At 40.3% G+C, this 18,636-nt stretch overlaps 1 protein-coding gene across 1 annotated transcript in view; it reads left to right on the top strand.

The window, feature by feature from the left end:
• NPC1L1 (NPC1 like intracellular cholesterol transporter 1) overlaps positions 1 to 18,636 on the top strand; it is a 39,029-nt gene that overhangs the window by 14,586 nt on the left and 5,807 nt on the right. Inside the window, exons 8-18 of the mRNA XM_069071874.1 lie at positions 434 to 561; positions 1,898 to 2,035; positions 2,958 to 3,047; positions 3,756 to 3,946; positions 5,398 to 5,513; positions 9,202 to 9,316; positions 9,543 to 9,598; positions 12,110 to 12,260; positions 13,088 to 13,319; positions 16,712 to 16,825; positions 16,941 to 17,103. Coding sequence (XP_068927975.1) covers positions 434 to 561; positions 1,898 to 2,035; positions 2,958 to 3,047; positions 3,756 to 3,946; positions 5,398 to 5,513; positions 9,202 to 9,316; positions 9,543 to 9,598; positions 12,110 to 12,260; positions 13,088 to 13,319; positions 16,712 to 16,825; positions 16,941 to 17,103 — 1,494 coding nt within the window. The remainder of the gene's footprint in view (positions 1 to 433; positions 562 to 1,897; positions 2,036 to 2,957; positions 3,048 to 3,755; positions 3,947 to 5,397; positions 5,514 to 9,201; positions 9,317 to 9,542; positions 9,599 to 12,109; positions 12,261 to 13,087; positions 13,320 to 16,711; positions 16,826 to 16,940; positions 17,104 to 18,636) is intronic.

Here is an 18,636-nt window from a genome sequence, read left to right as displayed (position 1 = left end):
TGAATTTGGACGCAGGTTGTCCTGCCTCCAGGACTAGTGCTCTACTCACTGCGCCACCTAGCTGCCCCAAATTCAATATTCTTTCCACCATACTATGTTAATAATAATGTTCATATTATGTACCTCAAACCATGGGTTACAAAAGTCCTTAGAGTGGTATGTAAATGGGAGTTAAAAAGTCCTTGGAGTGGTGTGAATCCCCTGAGGTTACCTGATCCATGCTAGAACACCCTGAGAAGGCCTGGTGCAAAGCACAGTGCTAAATGCCAGTCAATTCTTTATCATAACTTTGAGCACAGTTGCTTACTGTCTTATCCTGTTGTCTAGCCCCTGGCCCAGTCCCTGTGTTTTGTTCCGGCTCCATTCCCAGCACTGCTCCCTCATCTTCTTTCAATGGCTCTGTTTTCTCACTTTCCACTTGTTCCCCCACAAGGTGCACTGACCAAGATGCCAGCTGTGCGCACTTTTGCTCTGACAGCTGGTGCGGCGATTATCTTTAATTTCCTGCTGCAGATAACAGCTTTTGTTGCCTTGCTCTCCCTGGACAGCAAAAGGCAAGAGGTAGGGAGCTCTTGGAGGTGGGGGTGGGAATGACTTTGGGGTGGAGTTAAGGAGTGGCCTCCTCTCCCAGAGCAGTAGAAAGAAGGAGGAAGGCCTCTGGGGGCAAGGGCAGGATTGTGATGGAAAGGGTGAGAATCATTCAGTTGACAAACATTTTAGTAAGCACTTAGTAGGTGCCAGATACCACACCAGAAGCTGGGGAGATACAAAAACCAAAGTAAAATAAAATTCTTTACTCTGGAGACTCAAGGAAATCCAATCCAATCCAATCCAATCACCTTTGTGCTAGGAACTGGGTCTGCAAGACAGAACAGAGGCAGACTTGGAATTGGGTAGACCTGGGTTGAAATCCCACCTCTGGCACTTGCTGACTGTGCAAACCTGGGCAAGGCATTTAATCTCTCTGAACCTTAGCTTTCTTATCTACAAAATAAAGGGGTTGGGTTGGATGACTTATAAATTCTCTTTCCTTTTTACTCTAAAGCTATGATTCTTGCCCCCAAGGAGCATACATTCTAAAGAGATAAGTAGATCTATGATAATTTGAGGAAGTGAGCCCTAATAACTAAGGTATTAGAATAGCCTTCCTATAATAGGGAGTGGCACATCATCTAAGCTTTGAAGGAAGCTAGGAATTCTAGCTGGCAGAGGAGAGAAGGGAGTGCATTTAAGGCACAGTGGTAGAAGACGCAATGGTAAGTTTAGGGACTGACAAGCTGGTCATTAAGGTTGAATTGTGCATTGAACCAAGAGGGGTAATGTGTAACAAGCCTGAAAAGACAACCTGGAGCCCTTTTGTGAAGGGCTTTAAATGACAAATTGAGAAGTTTGTATTTTATCTTAGAAGCAAATAGAAATCAGTGAAGTTTTTTGAGAAAGGGGGTGGCACTGTCAGATTTGTTTTTTAGGAAGGTTATATTGGCAGCTGTGTGAAGGAAGGATTGAAGAGGGGAGAGACAGGAAGTTGGGAGTTCAATTGGTAGACTATTGCAATAGACCAACAGAGAAGGAATGAAATCTTGAATTGGGGTGGTGGTTGTGTGAGTAAAGATAAGAGAACAGATGGGAGAGAGATTGTGGAGGTAGAATCTACTAGACTCTCCAACTCACTGTTTATGGGAGGTGGGGCTGTGAGGGTAAGGGAAGAATCGAGATTTGAAACCTGGTTGATTTGGAAGGATGGGAAAGAAATGGGAAAGTTTTGGACAGGGGTTGGTTTAAGGAGGTGGGGAAGACAATGAATTCTATTTTGGACATGTTGATTGAACTAAACTTGTTTCCTTGAAGATCTGTTGTTCCCCCTGTGTTAATGAGGATCCTTTCCCAACTCTCCTAGGCTGGCCGCAAGGATGTTTGCTGTTGTGCTCAGCCCAGTAAACTGCCTTCCTCTGAGGAGAGTGAAAGTCTCCTACTTCGCTTCTTCCGAAAGTTTTATGCTCCCTTCTTGCTGAATGGATTCACCCGGGTCATTGTGGTGAGCTCTAAGGGGAGGAACTGTGAGCAGTTGGTTTTGTGTAGGCTCTAGTTTCCAAGGGACAAAGGGATACTAGATGTCAAGTGATAGGAGAGATTGAGACCAGATTTTGGGAACTCCCTAGATCTGCCCCAATTGGGAATCCTAGAATTTCAGCTCAAAATGCAAGAAAAAGTCTTCTTTCTGGACATCTCATTTGTCATTTCTGTCATATCTATGTCATCTTGGAGACCAGACCAGAGGGGCTGTGTTCATTTATTTTATGGCTTTATTAGCCTCCTTGTGTACATTGTCCACTGAGACTCATAAGAACTCGTGGATACAAAAGAGATCCTTGTGCAATACCTCAGTATAATCAGCAACTGTATTTGTCTTTCCTTCACCTATAGTGTCTATTTTCAATAACTGTTTTGCTTCTGTACTTAGCAACTCAGAGGAGATACACTAGGATTTTTTTTTTAATTTGGGGTAAAAGTAGGTCAAGGAGTTGAGGTTAGGGGAAGCTGGGCTTTGGGAAAGGGGCATTGTTGTGAGGGTACCCTGAGAGTATTGTTCTGCACAGTGGTATGGACCAGTGAAAGACCAAGGCACTGGCTCTGGGAAGAAAGTGTGCCTCATATAGAGACAGTACTCTCCTTCCATGTTGGCACCCAGCGAAGCCCTTTTTGTTCCATGCTGGAGAGGGTCACCATGGTCTCCATGGCTATCATAGCTAGAAAGTAAAATTTCCCCCCTCCTTTGTGGAGGTGGTTTTACGCTACTTTTCAAAGTGTTTAAGTTCCCTGAAGGAAATCTTCCAGTGGCTGGGAGGAGACATTTCCTCACTGTTCTGGATACTGTGTCCAAGGGACTCCCAATAGTTTTTCTATTGTCTCCAAGCAGAAAAGTTCTTACCATCCTTATCAGCTATTCTTTCCTTTAGTTTGGGTTCTTCATAGCCATGTTTGGTATGAGCCTCTTTTACATGTGCAACATCGAGGTGGGGTTGGACCAGGAGCTGTCAGTACCCAAGGTGAGTTGATTATCCTGGCGTTGCCTATACCATTCCTCCCTTCTATATTCCCATTCAATATCTGTTAGCCATTTTGTTTCCAAAGTGGAAGCATTGACCCTATCCTGAGAAATGCATAAATAAGAAATAGGAGGGTAGAAAGATGGGTGTAATCATCCTTTCTCACAATAGACAATTATGAGGCTTGTCTATAACACAACTATTACCTTCTCTCACCTGGATTATTGCAATAACCTCCTAAAGGTTCTTCTACCTCAAGCCTCTTCCCTCTCCATTTTATTCTCTGCACAGTTATCAAAATGTCTTTCCTAAAGCACAGGATTGACCCTGTTCCTGTCTTATTGGCTCTCTACTGACTCCAGGTTGAAATATTATTTCATCTGTAATTCATCCTTTTAAAATGAATATTTTATATTAGTTTTATAATGTATATAATTATTAGTAATACTTTATACGACATAAACATGAATACAATATATATATATTGTGGGTACTGTATTCTCTCTCTATATATTTTACTGATAGAACTATGCAATCAAAAAAGTTTGGAGACCAGACATGTGTACACATAAGTGTATGCTTATTTAAATGTCTGTATCAGAACGGGTGCATTTTTGTGTATGTGTGCAAATTTGGTTTGAAGAGATCTCTCTAAGATGGAGTTTGAGCTACAAAGGAATCACTCAGCTGAATTTACACTCTTCCCAGGATTCATACCTTCTGAAATACTTTCTGTTCCTGAACGAGTACTTTGAAGTTGGTGCACCTGTTTACTTTGTGACCACTTCTGGCTATAATTTTTCAAGCTTGAGTGGCATGAATGCTATCTGCTCCAGCTCAGGTTGCGATTCTTACTCCCTTACCCAGAAGATCCAATATGCCACAGAGTTCCCTGAAGAGTGAGTATTCACACCATCATTCCTTACTCTGGGCTTCCTCTTGACCCCAACTCCCCTCCCACTTGCTCCCCTTTTATTTTAGATTTTCTTGTCTGTACTCTTGCCTGTTTAGACCTTATTTGGAATGTTATGCTCAGTTCTAGGTAACATGGTTTAGGGAGAACCTTGATAACTGAAGAATGTTTAGAACAGGGCAAGTGGGATGGTGAAAGGCCTTGAGTTCATGCTGAATAAAGATTATTTGAAAGAATTGGGGAAGATGCATAGCCTGGAGAAGAGAAGACTCAGGGGGAACATGACAGCTACCTTCAAGTACTCAAAGAGATGCCCTGTAAAAGGGGGATTAGACATTAATCAATCAACAAGCATTTATTAAGCACCTACTATGCAAGGGGGTGCAATTCCTCTATTCTTTTTACATTCAGAGGGCAGAATTTAGATCCATTGGTGGAAATTTCAAAGAGGCAAATTTAGGCATGATGTCAGAAGAAACTTCTTAACAGAACTGTCCCAGAGTAATAAGGGCTGCCTCATGTAGTAATGACTCCTGCATTGGAGCAGAGTTTCAATGACCACTTATCAAGTATGATATAGTGGGGACATTTTTTTTTAGGTACGAGTATTACCACCAAAATTCCTTCTACTTCAGAAATTCTGTGAATTAGTTCCTCTTCTTCATATCTCCACTTCCTCTGCTCTAGGAGGAAGGGGCTGCCTTTGTGCTCTGATTGGAAGGGAACTCAAAGGCCTCCTTGTTCTACTATACCTACCCACCTTCACTCTCTAGCTTGTCATGGCTCCTGGAATTCCCTCATGATTCATTCATTTGGGTTAAGATACAATAGTCCTGTTAAACCTTAAATTTTACTGTAGAGGGATAACATAGCAAACCATTATAAGTAGTTAATTTCTTTGCTCAGAATAATTAGCCAGGCACTAAGCAATGTCCTGAAGTCATTGGAGATCTGTATTGATGGGTGAAGCATTAGGTCTACAACATAAAGCATGGGAAGGCAGTCTTGGGTGGGTCACCACAAGTGGGAAGGGAGGGAGAGATAGCATGAAGGCATAAGCTATCTGGAGAATATAGGGTGCCAAAAGGGAGGAATGGGGAAACAGTGCAGAGAAACTTTACCTGATTTATAGGCAACAGTATGCCACAGCCAACTCCAACTGGTTCTCAAAAGCCAACTGTTAAAATTTCCCTGTGGGTATTTACACCTTGGAAATTGGCAGCTGCTACAAATCAGGGCTTTATTTATTGTTTCATCAATTGTCTAAACTTAAGAAAGTGATGGAGAAAATGTTAGTAATGCAGATTGAACTTGAGTGTATTGTATGTACATTTTTTTTCTCCTGGAGAGAAGGTTGCTAAATATTTACCAGCATACCACTACTTGCTAGCTTACTGTCCTCTCTTCCTCTTCTGCTCTAACTCATTTGCTCCTAAGGTCTTATCTAGCTATCCCAGCTTCCTCCTGGGTAGATGACTTCATTGACTGGCTGTCACCCATCTCTGAATGCTGTCGTCTTTACAGAAATGGTTCCTTTTGTCCTTCTACTCAAGGTGAGTCCTGTTACTTTGGGGGAGGTCTAGGAGATGGCATTTATCTCCTTCAAGGGATTAAATTTTTTTTTTTGCCTTTTTGGAGGGAAATTGGGGTTAAGTAACTTGCCCAAGGTTATCAAGGGATTAGATCAATTCATTCAACAAATATTTATTAAATACCAACTATGTGACAGGCACTGTGCTAGACTATGGGGATAGAAGGCCAAAACCCTCAAAAAGATTATACTCTAATTCTAGGGAAATAATATGTACATATACATAGAAAATTATATACAAAACAAAGTAGATTCAAAGTAATTTGGGGGGCACTGCTTTGGGAAAATCTAGATAGACTTTCTGTAGGAGGTCTCATTTGGATTTAACTTTGTTTTCCCTTCAAATTCATTATTTATTAGAATTTTTTTAAAATTGAGTTTCAAATTCTTTACCTCCCTCACCCATGGAGAAGGTGAACAATATGATACTCATTATATATGTGAAATCATGAAAAAAGTATTTCCATATTAGCCATGTACCAAAAAAAGCAAGAAAAATAAAGGAAGTGAAGTTGCACTTAGAGTTTATCAGCTCTCTCTGAAGGTGAAGAGCAGTTTTAGTCATGGGTCCTTCAGAATTATCTTGGATCATTGTCTTGATCAGAGTAACTAAGTCTTTTACAGTTGATCATAATTATAATATTGCGGTCACTGTATACAATGTTCTTCTGGGTCTGCTCACTTCATTTTGCATCAGCTCAGATGGGGCTTCTCAGGTTGTTCTAAAACTCTCCTGTCTGTCATTTCGTATAGCATAATAGTATTCCATCCCAGTCATATACTACAACTTATTCAGCCATGCTCTGCTACAAAAAGAGCTGCTATAAATATTTTTTGTACATATAGGTCATTTTTCCTTTTCTTTGATCTTTTTAGGATACAGAGGTGATATTGCTGGGTCAAAGAGTATACAGAATTGTATAAACCTTTGGGCATGGCTCCAAATTTTTCTCCAAAATGGTTGAACTAGTTCACAACTTCACCAACAGTGCATTAGTGTCTCAATTTTTCCACATCTCCAGCATTTGTCACTTTCTCTTTCTGTCATGTTAACCAATCTGATAGTTGTGAGGTATTACTTCGGAGTTTTTTTTAAATTTGTATTTTTCTAATCAGTAGTGATTTAGAGAATTTTTTTCATATAACTATGGATAGCTTTATTTCTTCTTCTGAAAACTGCCTGTTCATAGTCTTTTGATGATTAAAAAAATTTTTTTTGCTTTTTTTTTGAGGGGAGAGGGTAGGGAAATTGGGGTTAAGTGACTTGCCCAAGGCCACATGTCTAGTTTTTGTGTTAAGTGTTTGAGGCTGGATTTGAACTCAGGTCCTCCTGACTGCAGGGCCAGTGCTCTATTCACTGTGCCACTTAGCCACCTCTTAATGATTTATCAATTGTGCAAGGCTCATATTTTTAAAAGTCTGGCTCAGTTCTCTATATATTTGAGAAATGAGGCCTTTATCAGAGAAATTTGTGATAATTTTTTTTTCTCAGTTTCCTGCTTACCTTCTAATTTTTCCTGCATTGGTTTTATTTGTGGTGTTTGTGATAAACCTTATAAATTTCATATAATCAAAATTATTCTATTATACTTCCTGTGATCCTCTCTGTTCATTGTTTGGTAATGAACTCTTTCCTTTATATTTTTTCATGTTCTCCTAATTTGTTGATGATATTTCCTTTTATGTTTAAATCATTTATCCATTTTAACCTTATCTTGATGTACAGTGTAAATGTTAGTCTCTACCTACTTTCGGCCAAACTGCTTTCCAGCTTTTCTAGCAGTTTTGGTCAAATGTTGAGTTATTACCTTGAAAGTTTGTATCTTTGGGTTTATCAAACTCTAGATTACTGCAGTCATTTACTACTGTGAATGTGTACCTGATCTATTCCACTGATCCACCAGTTTATTTCTTAGCCAGTACCAGATTGTTTTGATGATTACCACTTTGTAATATAGTTTGAATTCTGTTACTGCTAGATTGCCTTCCTGCACATTTTTTTCATTGATTCCATTGATATTCTTTTATTCTTTTGTTCTTCCAGATGAATTTTGTCATTATTTTTTCTAGATCTACAAAATAATTATTTGATAGTTTGGTATGGCACTGAATAAGTAAATTAATTTAGGTAGAATTCTCATTTTTATTATATTGGTTCAAACTATCCATGAGCAATTAATATTTCTCCCAGTTATTTAGATCTGCCTTTATTTGTGTGAAAAATGTTTTGTAATTGTTTTCATATAGTTCCTGGTTTTATCTTAGCAGGTATACTCCCAAGTATTTTATGTTATCTGCAGTTATTTTAAGTGGAATTTCTCTTTCTATCTCTTTCTACTGGGTTTTGTTGGGAGTATATAGAAATGTTGGTGATGTATGTGGTTGAAAGCAGCTTGGATTGCTATGTGGACAAAATAAGGAGGGAATACATTTTAGCCATAGAGAACAGCCTGTTCTAAAGCATTAAGAGACAAGATGGGATGTTGAATATGAGAAACACTAAGTAGGTTAGCTTGGATCAAATATAGAATGTGTGAAGAGGAGTTATATGAAAAATCCTGGAAAAAAAGGTTGAAGTTGTATGATGAAGGCCTTTAAAAACCAAACAGAAGATTGTATTTTACCCTCAAGGAAAGAGAGAGCCACTGGAATTTCTTGAGCAAAGGAGTGATATGGTCAGATCCAGGCTTTAGGAATATCAATTTGACAATTTTATGGATGATGGAGTGGAAAGAAGAGAGCTGAGGCAGGGAGACAAATTAGTAACCTATTGCAAGGAAGTGATAAGGTATTTAGGTGGTAGCCATATCAACAGGGGACAATAAGACTTGGCAATTGATTTGATGGGGTTGTGTGCTGAAGAGGGGAGAGCTGAAGATGACTTTGAGGCTGTGATACTAGGTGATTGGCAGGACTGTGGTGTCCTCAAAAAGAATAAAGAAGTTAGGATAAGGGGAGGGTTTGTTTGGGAGAGGGGGCAAAATAATGATTTTGGACATGTTGAGGTTAATGGGACAGACTGGGTTGGCTATAGAGATCTGGGAGTTATTTGTATAGAGGTAAAGAGAGGAGAAAAGGGCCCATGACAGATCCTGGAGTACATTCATGCATAGGGGGTGTGATATGAATGATGGCCCAGTTAATGAGCCAGAGGAATGATGAGATGGGGAGGAGGAGGAGGCCCAGGAGAGAGCATAGGAGGGCATCGAGAATAGTGGAGGGCCTGGACATCATGATATATGAGAATTGTTGAAAGATTTGGGCATAGTTAGCCTGATGAAAAGAAGATGGGGGAAGAAGGGAATATTCTAGTTCTGTTCTAATATCTGAAGGGCTGATATGTTGCTCCAGAGGGCAGAACCAGGAGTGAGGTATGAAAGCTGTAAAGAGGTGAATTTAATCTTAATGTCAGGAAACACTTAGCAATTAGAACTATCTAAAAGGGGAATGGTCTGCCCCAGTGTATGTTATAGTAGAGTTTCTTTTTGGTTATGGTTTGGACCAGATGGATGCTAAAGTCCCTTCCAATTCTCAGATAACACCTCTGTGATTCTGATTCTGTGAGAGGAAGAAACAGTAATTTGTCAAAGTTTGATGCAGCAAAGACATTTGCAAGGATAAGGACTAAGAAAAGTCCTATCTCCCCCCAGGTACCTTTACCTGCTTACTGAGGTGCACAAGCACTTCGAGGCCCACAGAAGAGCAGTTCCACAAGTACTTGCCTTGGTTTTTGGAAGACAAAGCCAATATCAAGTGCCCCAAAGGGTATGACTTTAGTGGTGGATTTGGGGCTGGAGGTAGGGCCTGGGAACCTGAGTCGGGGAGGAGGTATAAACTGGGCTAAAGCACTGGGGGTGAGGTCTACTGATAGGGGAGAGATAGAGCACTGATTCACCTTCAAAGGGTAGTCAAGTCAGTCCCAAGACCAGGGGATCAGTGGGGAGGAGATTAGTTCCTGTGGGCAACTCTCATGGTGGTGTTCTCTCTACAGGGGCCTGGGAGCTTATGATAGTTCTGTGAACATTAGTGCAGATGGTGAGATCGTAGGTAAGCATTTTGGAGAATCTCTGAAAAGAATAAAGCTGCTACAAATGGGAACTGGTCCTCAAGGTGACTGGAAGTCATAGGGCCTATGGGAGCTTTGAGTCTCAAACAAGACTACAGTTATACCTTCCATATCACAGTGAGTAGGGGCATGGAGCTCCTGCAATGTATCATGTATCATGTGTATAATTTTTTGGCTTCTCCGTACCAGAGAAGTCTGAATTATTATGGTACTACAAAGATAAAATATTTTGATGTCATACAATACTATACATATATTTTATGCATTTCTTAGTTTTAAATTTTTTTCTGTGTCTTCTATTGACCTTTGTGTGTCATCTGCAGCTTCTGCAAAACTTCCAAAACATTCCCACTTAATTTCCTATGCCAACCCCTGATATATCAAAACTGCGGTAGGGAAAGTTGTGATGTTGGAAGGGATAATTGTTGTGTGAGTAACATATTCCCCTTAGCTCCCTTTGCTTCTTGTGCGTATTTATCCTAGATCTTGAACTGGAAGGCACCTCAGAGGTCATCTAGTCCAATCCTGACATTTTACTCATAAGGACATTAAGGCTCAGAGAGTTCACATGTCCCATAAGTGGCAGGCTGCACTGTGACTGCAAATTCTCAGCTTTGTTGTACCACACACTACCACGCATCATTTCTTCTCCACATCCTTAGGGAAGCTATTTTCAATGTTCATTGCCCTTCTTTTCCCACATTGATTCTGTTTCTCAGGCCTGCTGTTCCAACCTTTACAACTCCTCCATGACCTGCCTTTTCTTCTCTCTTTCCACAATCAAATTCCTTACCGCAGTCTACTTGGACTCCTATTATAGAAACATAACCATTTGTTAGGGTTAGTGGGGACTTTAGAATTTCTAGAGTTTATCCCCACCTATTTTTACAGCTCAGAAATCAGAGGCTCAGAGTGTGAAGTGGTCTTTCTCAATGTAGTGGCAAGGTGCTGGATTGAGAGTCAGAGGACCTGTGTTCAAATCCTAGCTCTGCCCCTTACTACTTGTGTGACCTTAGGCAAGTCACTTCCCCATTAGGACCTTAGGTTTCATACCTGTAAAATTAAAGGGGTTGGGCCTCTAAGGTCCCTTCCAGCTCTAAATCTATTCAGCTGTGGGTAGAATCAGTCAACAGTCAACAAGTATCTATTAAGCACCTGTTATATACAAGACTAAATGCTGAGGGTACAAAAGAGGCAAAAGACAGTCCCTGCTCTCAAGAAGCCTATGGATAGAGCACTGGACTTTGCGTCAGACACTTCAATTAATTAATCAATCAATATTTATTAAGTGCCTACTATATGTCAGGCACTGTGCTGAACACTGGAGGTATGGAAAGAGACAAAAGACAGTCCCTGACCTCAAGGAACTTATTGTCTAATACACTTACTGGATGTGTGACCCTGGGTGAGTCACTGAACTTCTCTCAGTCTCAGTTTCTTCATCTATAAGATGGGGAGAATAATAGCACCTACCTCATAGGGTTGTTGTGAGGATCAAATGATATAATGTGTATAAAGAGTTTTACAATCCTTAAAGCTCTATGAAGGCCAGATGTTATTATTGTTTTGATCCTTCCCTCTAAGCAGTGCTTAGAGTCTTTTCTGCCCTTACCTGCTTCCTACTAAAAAAAAAATTACTCCCTGGTGCCTTTCTGGGGGCTGCTTTCTGATATCTCGTATAATATTTTGTGAAGTGTCCCATGTCCTCTTTCCCTTCCCCTCCTTTCAGGCTGAGCCCTTTCTTTATACTTGCTTTTTTTTGGTCTTCTCATAAGCCTTTTATCCTTCATTTAGCCTGTCCCCTGCCCTTGGAATGACCTTCCTCTCCTTAAGACCAATTTTTCTTCCCCTATCCAGAAAACTTCCCACAAAGTCCTTTCCTCTAGGGAGTTCTCAGCTGCCCTCCCATCTTTATTGCCAGCAATTAATGACATTTTAAACACTTACCCAGAGAATAACATAGACTTGCAGAATGTTAGAACTGGGAGGATCTTTGAGGTCCTTCAGGAAAACCTCATTTTACTAATGAGGAAACTGATTTCCAGAGAGAAGTGAAGGGATCCTCCTAAAGTCACACCTACAAGCAAAGCTGGGACTAGACCCAGGTCTCTTGACTTCGAGTTTAATTCTCTTTCCACCACATTAACTTTTGCTCATTTGGGTCATCACTTTAGATGAAATGGAGTCAGAGAACCTGAGTTCAAATCTTCTCTCTGCCACTTGCCACCAATGTGACATTAGCTATATTCCTCAACCTTTTAGTTTCTCATCTGTAAAATGAAGTGATTGGGCCATATGACCTCTAAGGTCCCTTCCTGTTGTAAATCTATGATCCCATGAATGGAAACTCCCAGAAGGTAGTTAAGCTATTTCCTTACTGTTCTGTATAATGTTTGGTCTATTCTGAATGCTTAATAAATACTGATCTGTGAAATACTGATCCTTCCATCCTGCTCATCCCTTGCCCTTGGATCTCTCTGGCCTTTGTCCAGCCACCAGATTTATGGCTTACCATACAGCCCTCAAGAATTCTCAAGAATACACAGGAGCTCTTAAGGCTGCCCGGGAGCTGGCAAAAAATATCACAGCTGACCTGCGGAAAGTTCCAGGGACTGATCCTAACTTTGAAGTCTTCCCCTACACGTGAGATCCAGGGTGTGGGCAGTGGACAAAGTTGGGGTGTAGGCAATATCTTTGGTAAAGGAACCACCTAATCAATGCTGTTGGCTGAGACACCATCTATTTCAATGGAGAAAAGGGTAGGGAATTGGGGCAGGGTTTGGGGATGTGGGAAAGGCAAAAAAGTGTTGCACAAAGAGCTGGACTTGGAGTAAGATCAGAGATAGAATCTTGTCTCTGGATACTTACTAACTGTGTGACCCAGGGGAAATCATTTAGTTGCCCATAGCTTCAGTTTGCTCATCTGGAAAATGGGGATAATAGTCATAACTACCTCATAGGGTTCATGGGAGGATCAAATAACATAATCTATGTGAAGTGCTTTGTCATATTATTATTCAATTGTTTTTCAGCCATATCGGATTCTTCATGACTCCATTTGGGCTTCTCTTGGCAAAGACACTGGAGTGATTTGCCATTTCCTTCTCCAGCTCATTTTATAGATGAGAAAACTGAGGCAAACAGGGTGAAGTGATTTGCCCAGGGTCACACAGCTAGTAAATGTCTGATGAATCTTTCTGACTCCAGGCACTGCAGCACCTACCTACCCCAAAAGTGCTTTGTAAACCTTAAAAAAGTGCTATATAAATGTTAGCTGTTATAGAAGAAAGAGGATTGAGGGAAATGAGGGGACATAGAAGTATTTAGGGTGTTAGGAGGAAGGTACTGGGGGTAAGGAGGTGATGGAAAGCCACTCCTTCTGACTTTTCCATCCTCAAGGCCCTGGGGAGAAGGTGGAGTTTTGAAAGGATCAACACTAGCCTCAATTGACATTTTTTCCTCTGTGGCAGAATCACCTATGTATTCTATGAACAATACCTGACCATCGTCTCAGAGGGCCTATTCATTCTGTTTCTCTGCCTCCTACCCACATTTGCTGTCTGCTACCTCCTGCTTGGAATGGACCTCCGCTCTGGCTTACTCAATCTCTTCACCATCATCATGATCCTTGTGGATACTGCTGGCTTCATGACAATGTGGGGCATAAGCTACAATGCTATTTCCCTCATCAATCTGGTCACGGTAATTCTCTGAAGAAAGTGTTGTTGGGAGGAATTTACAGTTTCTACAAGGGGAACTGGGGGAATTGAGCATCTTGGCTTTCTTCAAATCTGTCAGGGTTTCTTTGTTCCTTTTAAGATGTGACTTTGCTTTTCTCTTTTTTTTTTTTGCCATTTTCATTTTTTGGTCATATTGTCATTTTATTATATCCATATATCATAATTTGTTCAATTTTTCCCCATTTGATGAATACCCCTTTAATTTCCAGATCTTTTCTACTCTTTCTATTTAATCCTTCCTTCAGGGTCAGGAAGTTAGATTTAACTTTAACTATTCCCATGCCAGTATTATTCTGCATTATAACTATGCCTCCACTTCTCATTCCTATTTCCCTGTTGAGTTTGTATTTTTCTATACCTAGCTTTCTTCATATGTGTGTTTCACTCTCCTTTTCTGGTTCAGGTAAAAGTGAGGTTAACCTGATGCCCACTACCTATCATCCTGCATGCATTATACCCTTCTTCTCATGTAGCCCAATAGTGAAAAATAGTAAGTTCCACCCCATTTCTTCCTCTCTATACTAGAATATATTCCTTTTACCTTCTCTTTCCTTTCTCCTCTCAAAATACTTAAAACAGAACTGATCCACCCCCAGACACTCTGTTTTTCTTATTTAACTCAATCAATTTTGAAGACATTAAGGATTTCAAGGGACTTTTATTTTTTCTCCTCCTATTATAATGTTAGCACTTCATCATCTTACAGCTTTATCCAACTGTTCAAATAAATGTACCTTTTCAGTTTTTCTCTATAGTGTTGTGTTAGTGTTTCAGAGAATCTTTTTTTTTCAATCAGCTTGAAAATCCTTTATTCCATTAAAGCTTTTTTTTTCCTCTATAGAATTATACTAAACTTTTTAGGAAAAATTACCCTATTTTGTAATGCTATGTTTTTTGCTTTTTAGAATATTATATTCCAAGATCTCTTCTTTTTTCATAATAGCAATTGCCAAGTCTCAATAAAAACTTTAGGTATGATCCTGTTTGTGGTTCCTTAGTACTCTTTCTGGCTGCTTATAGTATATTTTCTTTAATGTAGAAGTTCTGGATTTTAGCTATGATATTCCTTGGACCTTTCCTTTTGGGATTTCTTTTAGGACATGACCAGTGGATTCTTTTTATTTTAATATTATTCTTTGGTTCTAACTCATCTGGTCAATTTTAATTTGCATTTTCTTGAAATCTGGAGTCCAAGTATTTTAAAAATAGCTTGTTGTTAGTGGTGACTAGGTGGAGCAGTGAGAAAGAGCTGGACCGGGATTGGTTTGAGCCTCAGATACTTAACACCCACACCCACACACACAAAAAAAAACTGGCTATGTAACTTTGAGCAAGTTACTTAACTCCAATACCTTTTTTTTTTTTAAAGCTTGTTTTATTTTATTTTATTTTTGCTTTTTGGAAGGGGGAAGATAGGGCAATTGGGGTTAAGTGACTTGCCCACAGTCACACGGCTAGTTTTTGTGTTAAGTGTGTGAGGCTGGCCTTGACCTCGGGTCCTCCTGACTCCAAGTGGTGCTCTATTCAGTGTGCCACCTAGCTGCCCCATAGCTTGTTATTTTATTAAATAACTAGTTTATAAAGACTATTGCAATGACTTATTGAGGGAAACATAGAATGAGTGGCTGTATCACAACAATTACTTTCAGCCACTTGTTAGTCTTAATACAGGATACAAGAAGAGAAGGGCAGGGCAGGGCAAAGCAATATCTTGAATACAATGTTCATTCATCAGGGCCTCGTTTAAGTAAAACACCCTAGTTCCTAATTGCTTTCTCAATCCACAACTTTAAATGACACATCCATAGTTCAGATAATTTTCATCTAGCTGTTTAGAAAGATAGGCTCCAGGGGTGGCCAGGTAACACAGCGAGTAAGAGCACCGACTCCAGTGTTGAGAAGACCTGGAGATCGAATCCCGGGCTCAGACACTTAGCACCCACCCAGAAACACCTGGCCGAGTAACCTTGAGCAAGTTACTTAACCCCAATTGCTTAGGGGCGGCCAGGTGGCTCAGTGAGTAAGAGCACGGGCTCCAGTGTCGGGATGACCTGGATCAAATCTGGGCTCAGATACTCAGCACCACACCCAGAAATAACTGGCCGTGTAACCTTGAGCAAGTTACTTAACTCCGATTGCTTAAAAAAAGAAAGAAAGAAAGAAAGGGGCGCTGTGGCTTCCATTTCTACTATCACAACTCTCATTCCTTCCATTCCCCCAATTACCCATTTAGGATAAAACAGACTTAGAGAAAGAGAAACAAATAACAATGATAAAAAAAAAAAAAACAAGTTGTAGTAAAGAGGAGGAAACATAGCTAGTGGAGGAACTAATGAATTCAACTCTAGAAAAGTGTTAGTGGGGTTGTGGTGTGGAAAATGGTACTCAAGTTCCCAAAGGACTATGTTCCTCTATAATGCTGTCTTCAACACTGGAAAATTTCCTAGGTACTGAGACTGGCCCCTCCTACTGGTTGGTAACAGCCATTCCCAAACTTAGCTTGAACGTGCTCTTTATTTTGTTTTGTAGTTATGAAAATTCTTTAGCTCTTCAAAGTGCTTAGTTCTTTTACTCTTCTGGCTGTAGGGCAGATAGGGGACTTTAGGGAATTATCTCCCTGTGGGGTCTCAGTTTTCCCATCAGGTTCCCATGAGCACATGCCACCATTTTCTTTTAAGTACATTTTAATTGATGTTTTCAAAAAATGTAGTCACTTCTCTTTAACCCTCTATCTGTCCTCCCGCCTGCTCTGCTTCCACCAGTGAACTCTCTTTCTTGACAAATAAGTGTAGTTAGGTAAAATAAACACATTGGCCATGTATGAAAATAAATGCCTCATTTTTCATCTATAGTCTATCACCTCTGTCAATTCTCTGGAATCAAGATGGATCATGCATTGGATTACAGGATTATAAATTTAGAGCTAGAAGGAAACTAAGAGGTCATCAAGCCAAACTGTCTCTTTTTAGAGATGGGGAAACTGAGGCACAGAGAGGTTACCCCAGCTCACACAGTTAGTGTCTGAGGTGGGATTTGAATCCAGGTCTTTCTGACTCCAAATCTAGTACCTGGAATTCTGATATCTTTCAATGTTGCTTTTCTTTAAATTATCACAGTCATCCTCTTGGCTCTGTCTACTTCATGCTGTACCAATTCAAACAAGATTTCTCAAGTTTCTGAACTCTTGGTTGCTATTCTGCTTTTTACAGCACAATAACATTCTACTACTTCATATATTCCAGTTTATTTTATCATCCCCTGATCGAAAGATGTCTACTTTGTTTCCATTTTTTTTCTTTCTCCTATGTCCCATATATGTTCCCCTAGATAACTGCTCTTCCTTGTCCACTTTAGGCTGTGGGTATTTCAGTGGAGTTTGTTTCCCATGTTACCCGATCCTTTGCTATCAGTACGAAGCCCACTCAGCTGGAGAGGGCCAAAGAAGCCACCATCATTATGGGCAGTGCGGTAAGTTAAAGCCCAGGACAGGTATGGATCCCTTAGCATTTGCTCAGTGGACCCAGTTAGCCCTATCAAATGTCCTTTCCCCAGCTCTGACTGTACTATCTTGGTGATTTTGTAGGTCTTTGCTGGAGTGGCCATGACCAATCTCCCAGGCATCATCATTCTGGCCCTTGCCAAGTCCCAACTCATCCAGATCTTCTTCTTTCGCCTGAACTTCCTCATCACCATCTTTGGCATGCTACATGGTCTCATCTTTCTGCCTGTTCTCCTCAGCTATTTTGGTAAGGTCCCAGAGACTGTACTTCTCAAAGGCCTGTGCAGCTTGTCTTTATAGAGCTTCAAAATGTGTGTCCCAGAGATTGCATATGCACGTGCTGCCAGTGAGGGGTGGCTCACTGAGAAGGTCCACTTACACTTGCCTCCATTAGATTCTTTCCTTGACTCTTCTAAAGGAAGGAAGGAAGCATGGGGTAGATGGAGATGTGGAAGGAGATGGAGAAAGTACTTCCTGGAAGAATAGTGATGAATTATTGTAAGCAGAACACCCCTAGACTGGCCTGTGCTTATAAACTTTTCAAGCCCCAGTTTCTTCATCTGTAAAATAGAGTTAGTAATACTCCTACTAACTACCCCACATGGAAGTATTTTTTTTTAAAGCAACTGGGGTTAAGTAACTTGCTCAAGGTTACACAGCCAGTTATTTCTGGGTGTGGTGCTGAGTGTCTGAGCCCGGGATTCGATCCCAGGTCATCCCAACACTGGAGCTGGTGCTCTTACTCACTGAGCCACCTGGCCGCCCCTAAGCAATTGGGGTTAAATAACTTGCTCAAGGTTACACAGCCAGGTGTTTCTGGGTGGGTGCTAAGTGTCTGAGCCCAGGATTCGATCTCCAGGTCATCCTGACACTGGAGCTGGTGCTCTTACTTACTGTGCTACCTGGCTGCCCCCTCACATGGAAGTATTGTAGTGAAAGTGCTTTGCAGCCCTTAATGTGATTTCCTTTGATGATGATAATGGTGATCATTTTCATTAGTGTGCTCCAGATAGAGAGCTGGCCTGGGTTCAAGTCCTGCCTCTGATATATAGTAGTTGGGTGGCAAGTCTTTTAACCTTTCCTTATTCCAGACCACTCTCTAAGACCCTAAGTTTACAGGTGGTATTGATCTGAATTGGTGGAAGGAGCTCTTATTTATTTATTCATGTGGACTTACCAAATGAAATCACAGATTTGGGCAACATTTATATTTGCTTTGGGAGCATGAGGCAACTCAGTACAAATTTATATGTATATACATATGTTTGTGTATACATATATGCTAATATGTGTGTATATGTGTACACATACATACACATTACAGACTTATACCTATGTATATATAATAACTAGGTCCCAATTAGCATGAATAATGAATCCCCCTAAAGGAGTTGCATTATTTGACTCTGCACTGCATATTTATAATTGGCACGTTTTATATAACATTGAAGAGTTTGAATTTAAATACATGTAACCTCTTCAGGGGATTCATTATTTGTATTAATTGGGACAGCTATATATATATGTGTGTGTGTATATGTGTATTTGTGTGTGTATGGTCAATGTAACATAAATCTCTGACCAGAACTGAAGAGTTACTCAATGATCCTGATAAGGTTATAGGGCAAGAGTTCCTGATTAAACTGAAAAAGTTACCCAAATATGTGTGACTCCCAAGTTTCCCCCAAATTCATTAGGCATATAACAATACTAATAATAGTATCTATATAGTACTTTAAAGTTGCCAAAGGTTTACATGTTATCTCATTTGATCCTCATA

This window comes from Petaurus breviceps, unplaced genomic scaffold (assembly GCF_028583685.1).
Source record: "Petaurus breviceps papuanus isolate PSGF00001 unplaced genomic scaffold, PetGlider_PUasm1.0 90845, whole genome shotgun sequence".
NCBI lineage: Eukaryota > Metazoa > Chordata > Mammalia > Diprotodontia > Petauridae > Petaurus > Petaurus breviceps.
Note: the sequence above shows the minus strand (reverse complement) of the source record. Positions and strands in the feature narration are given on the sequence as shown.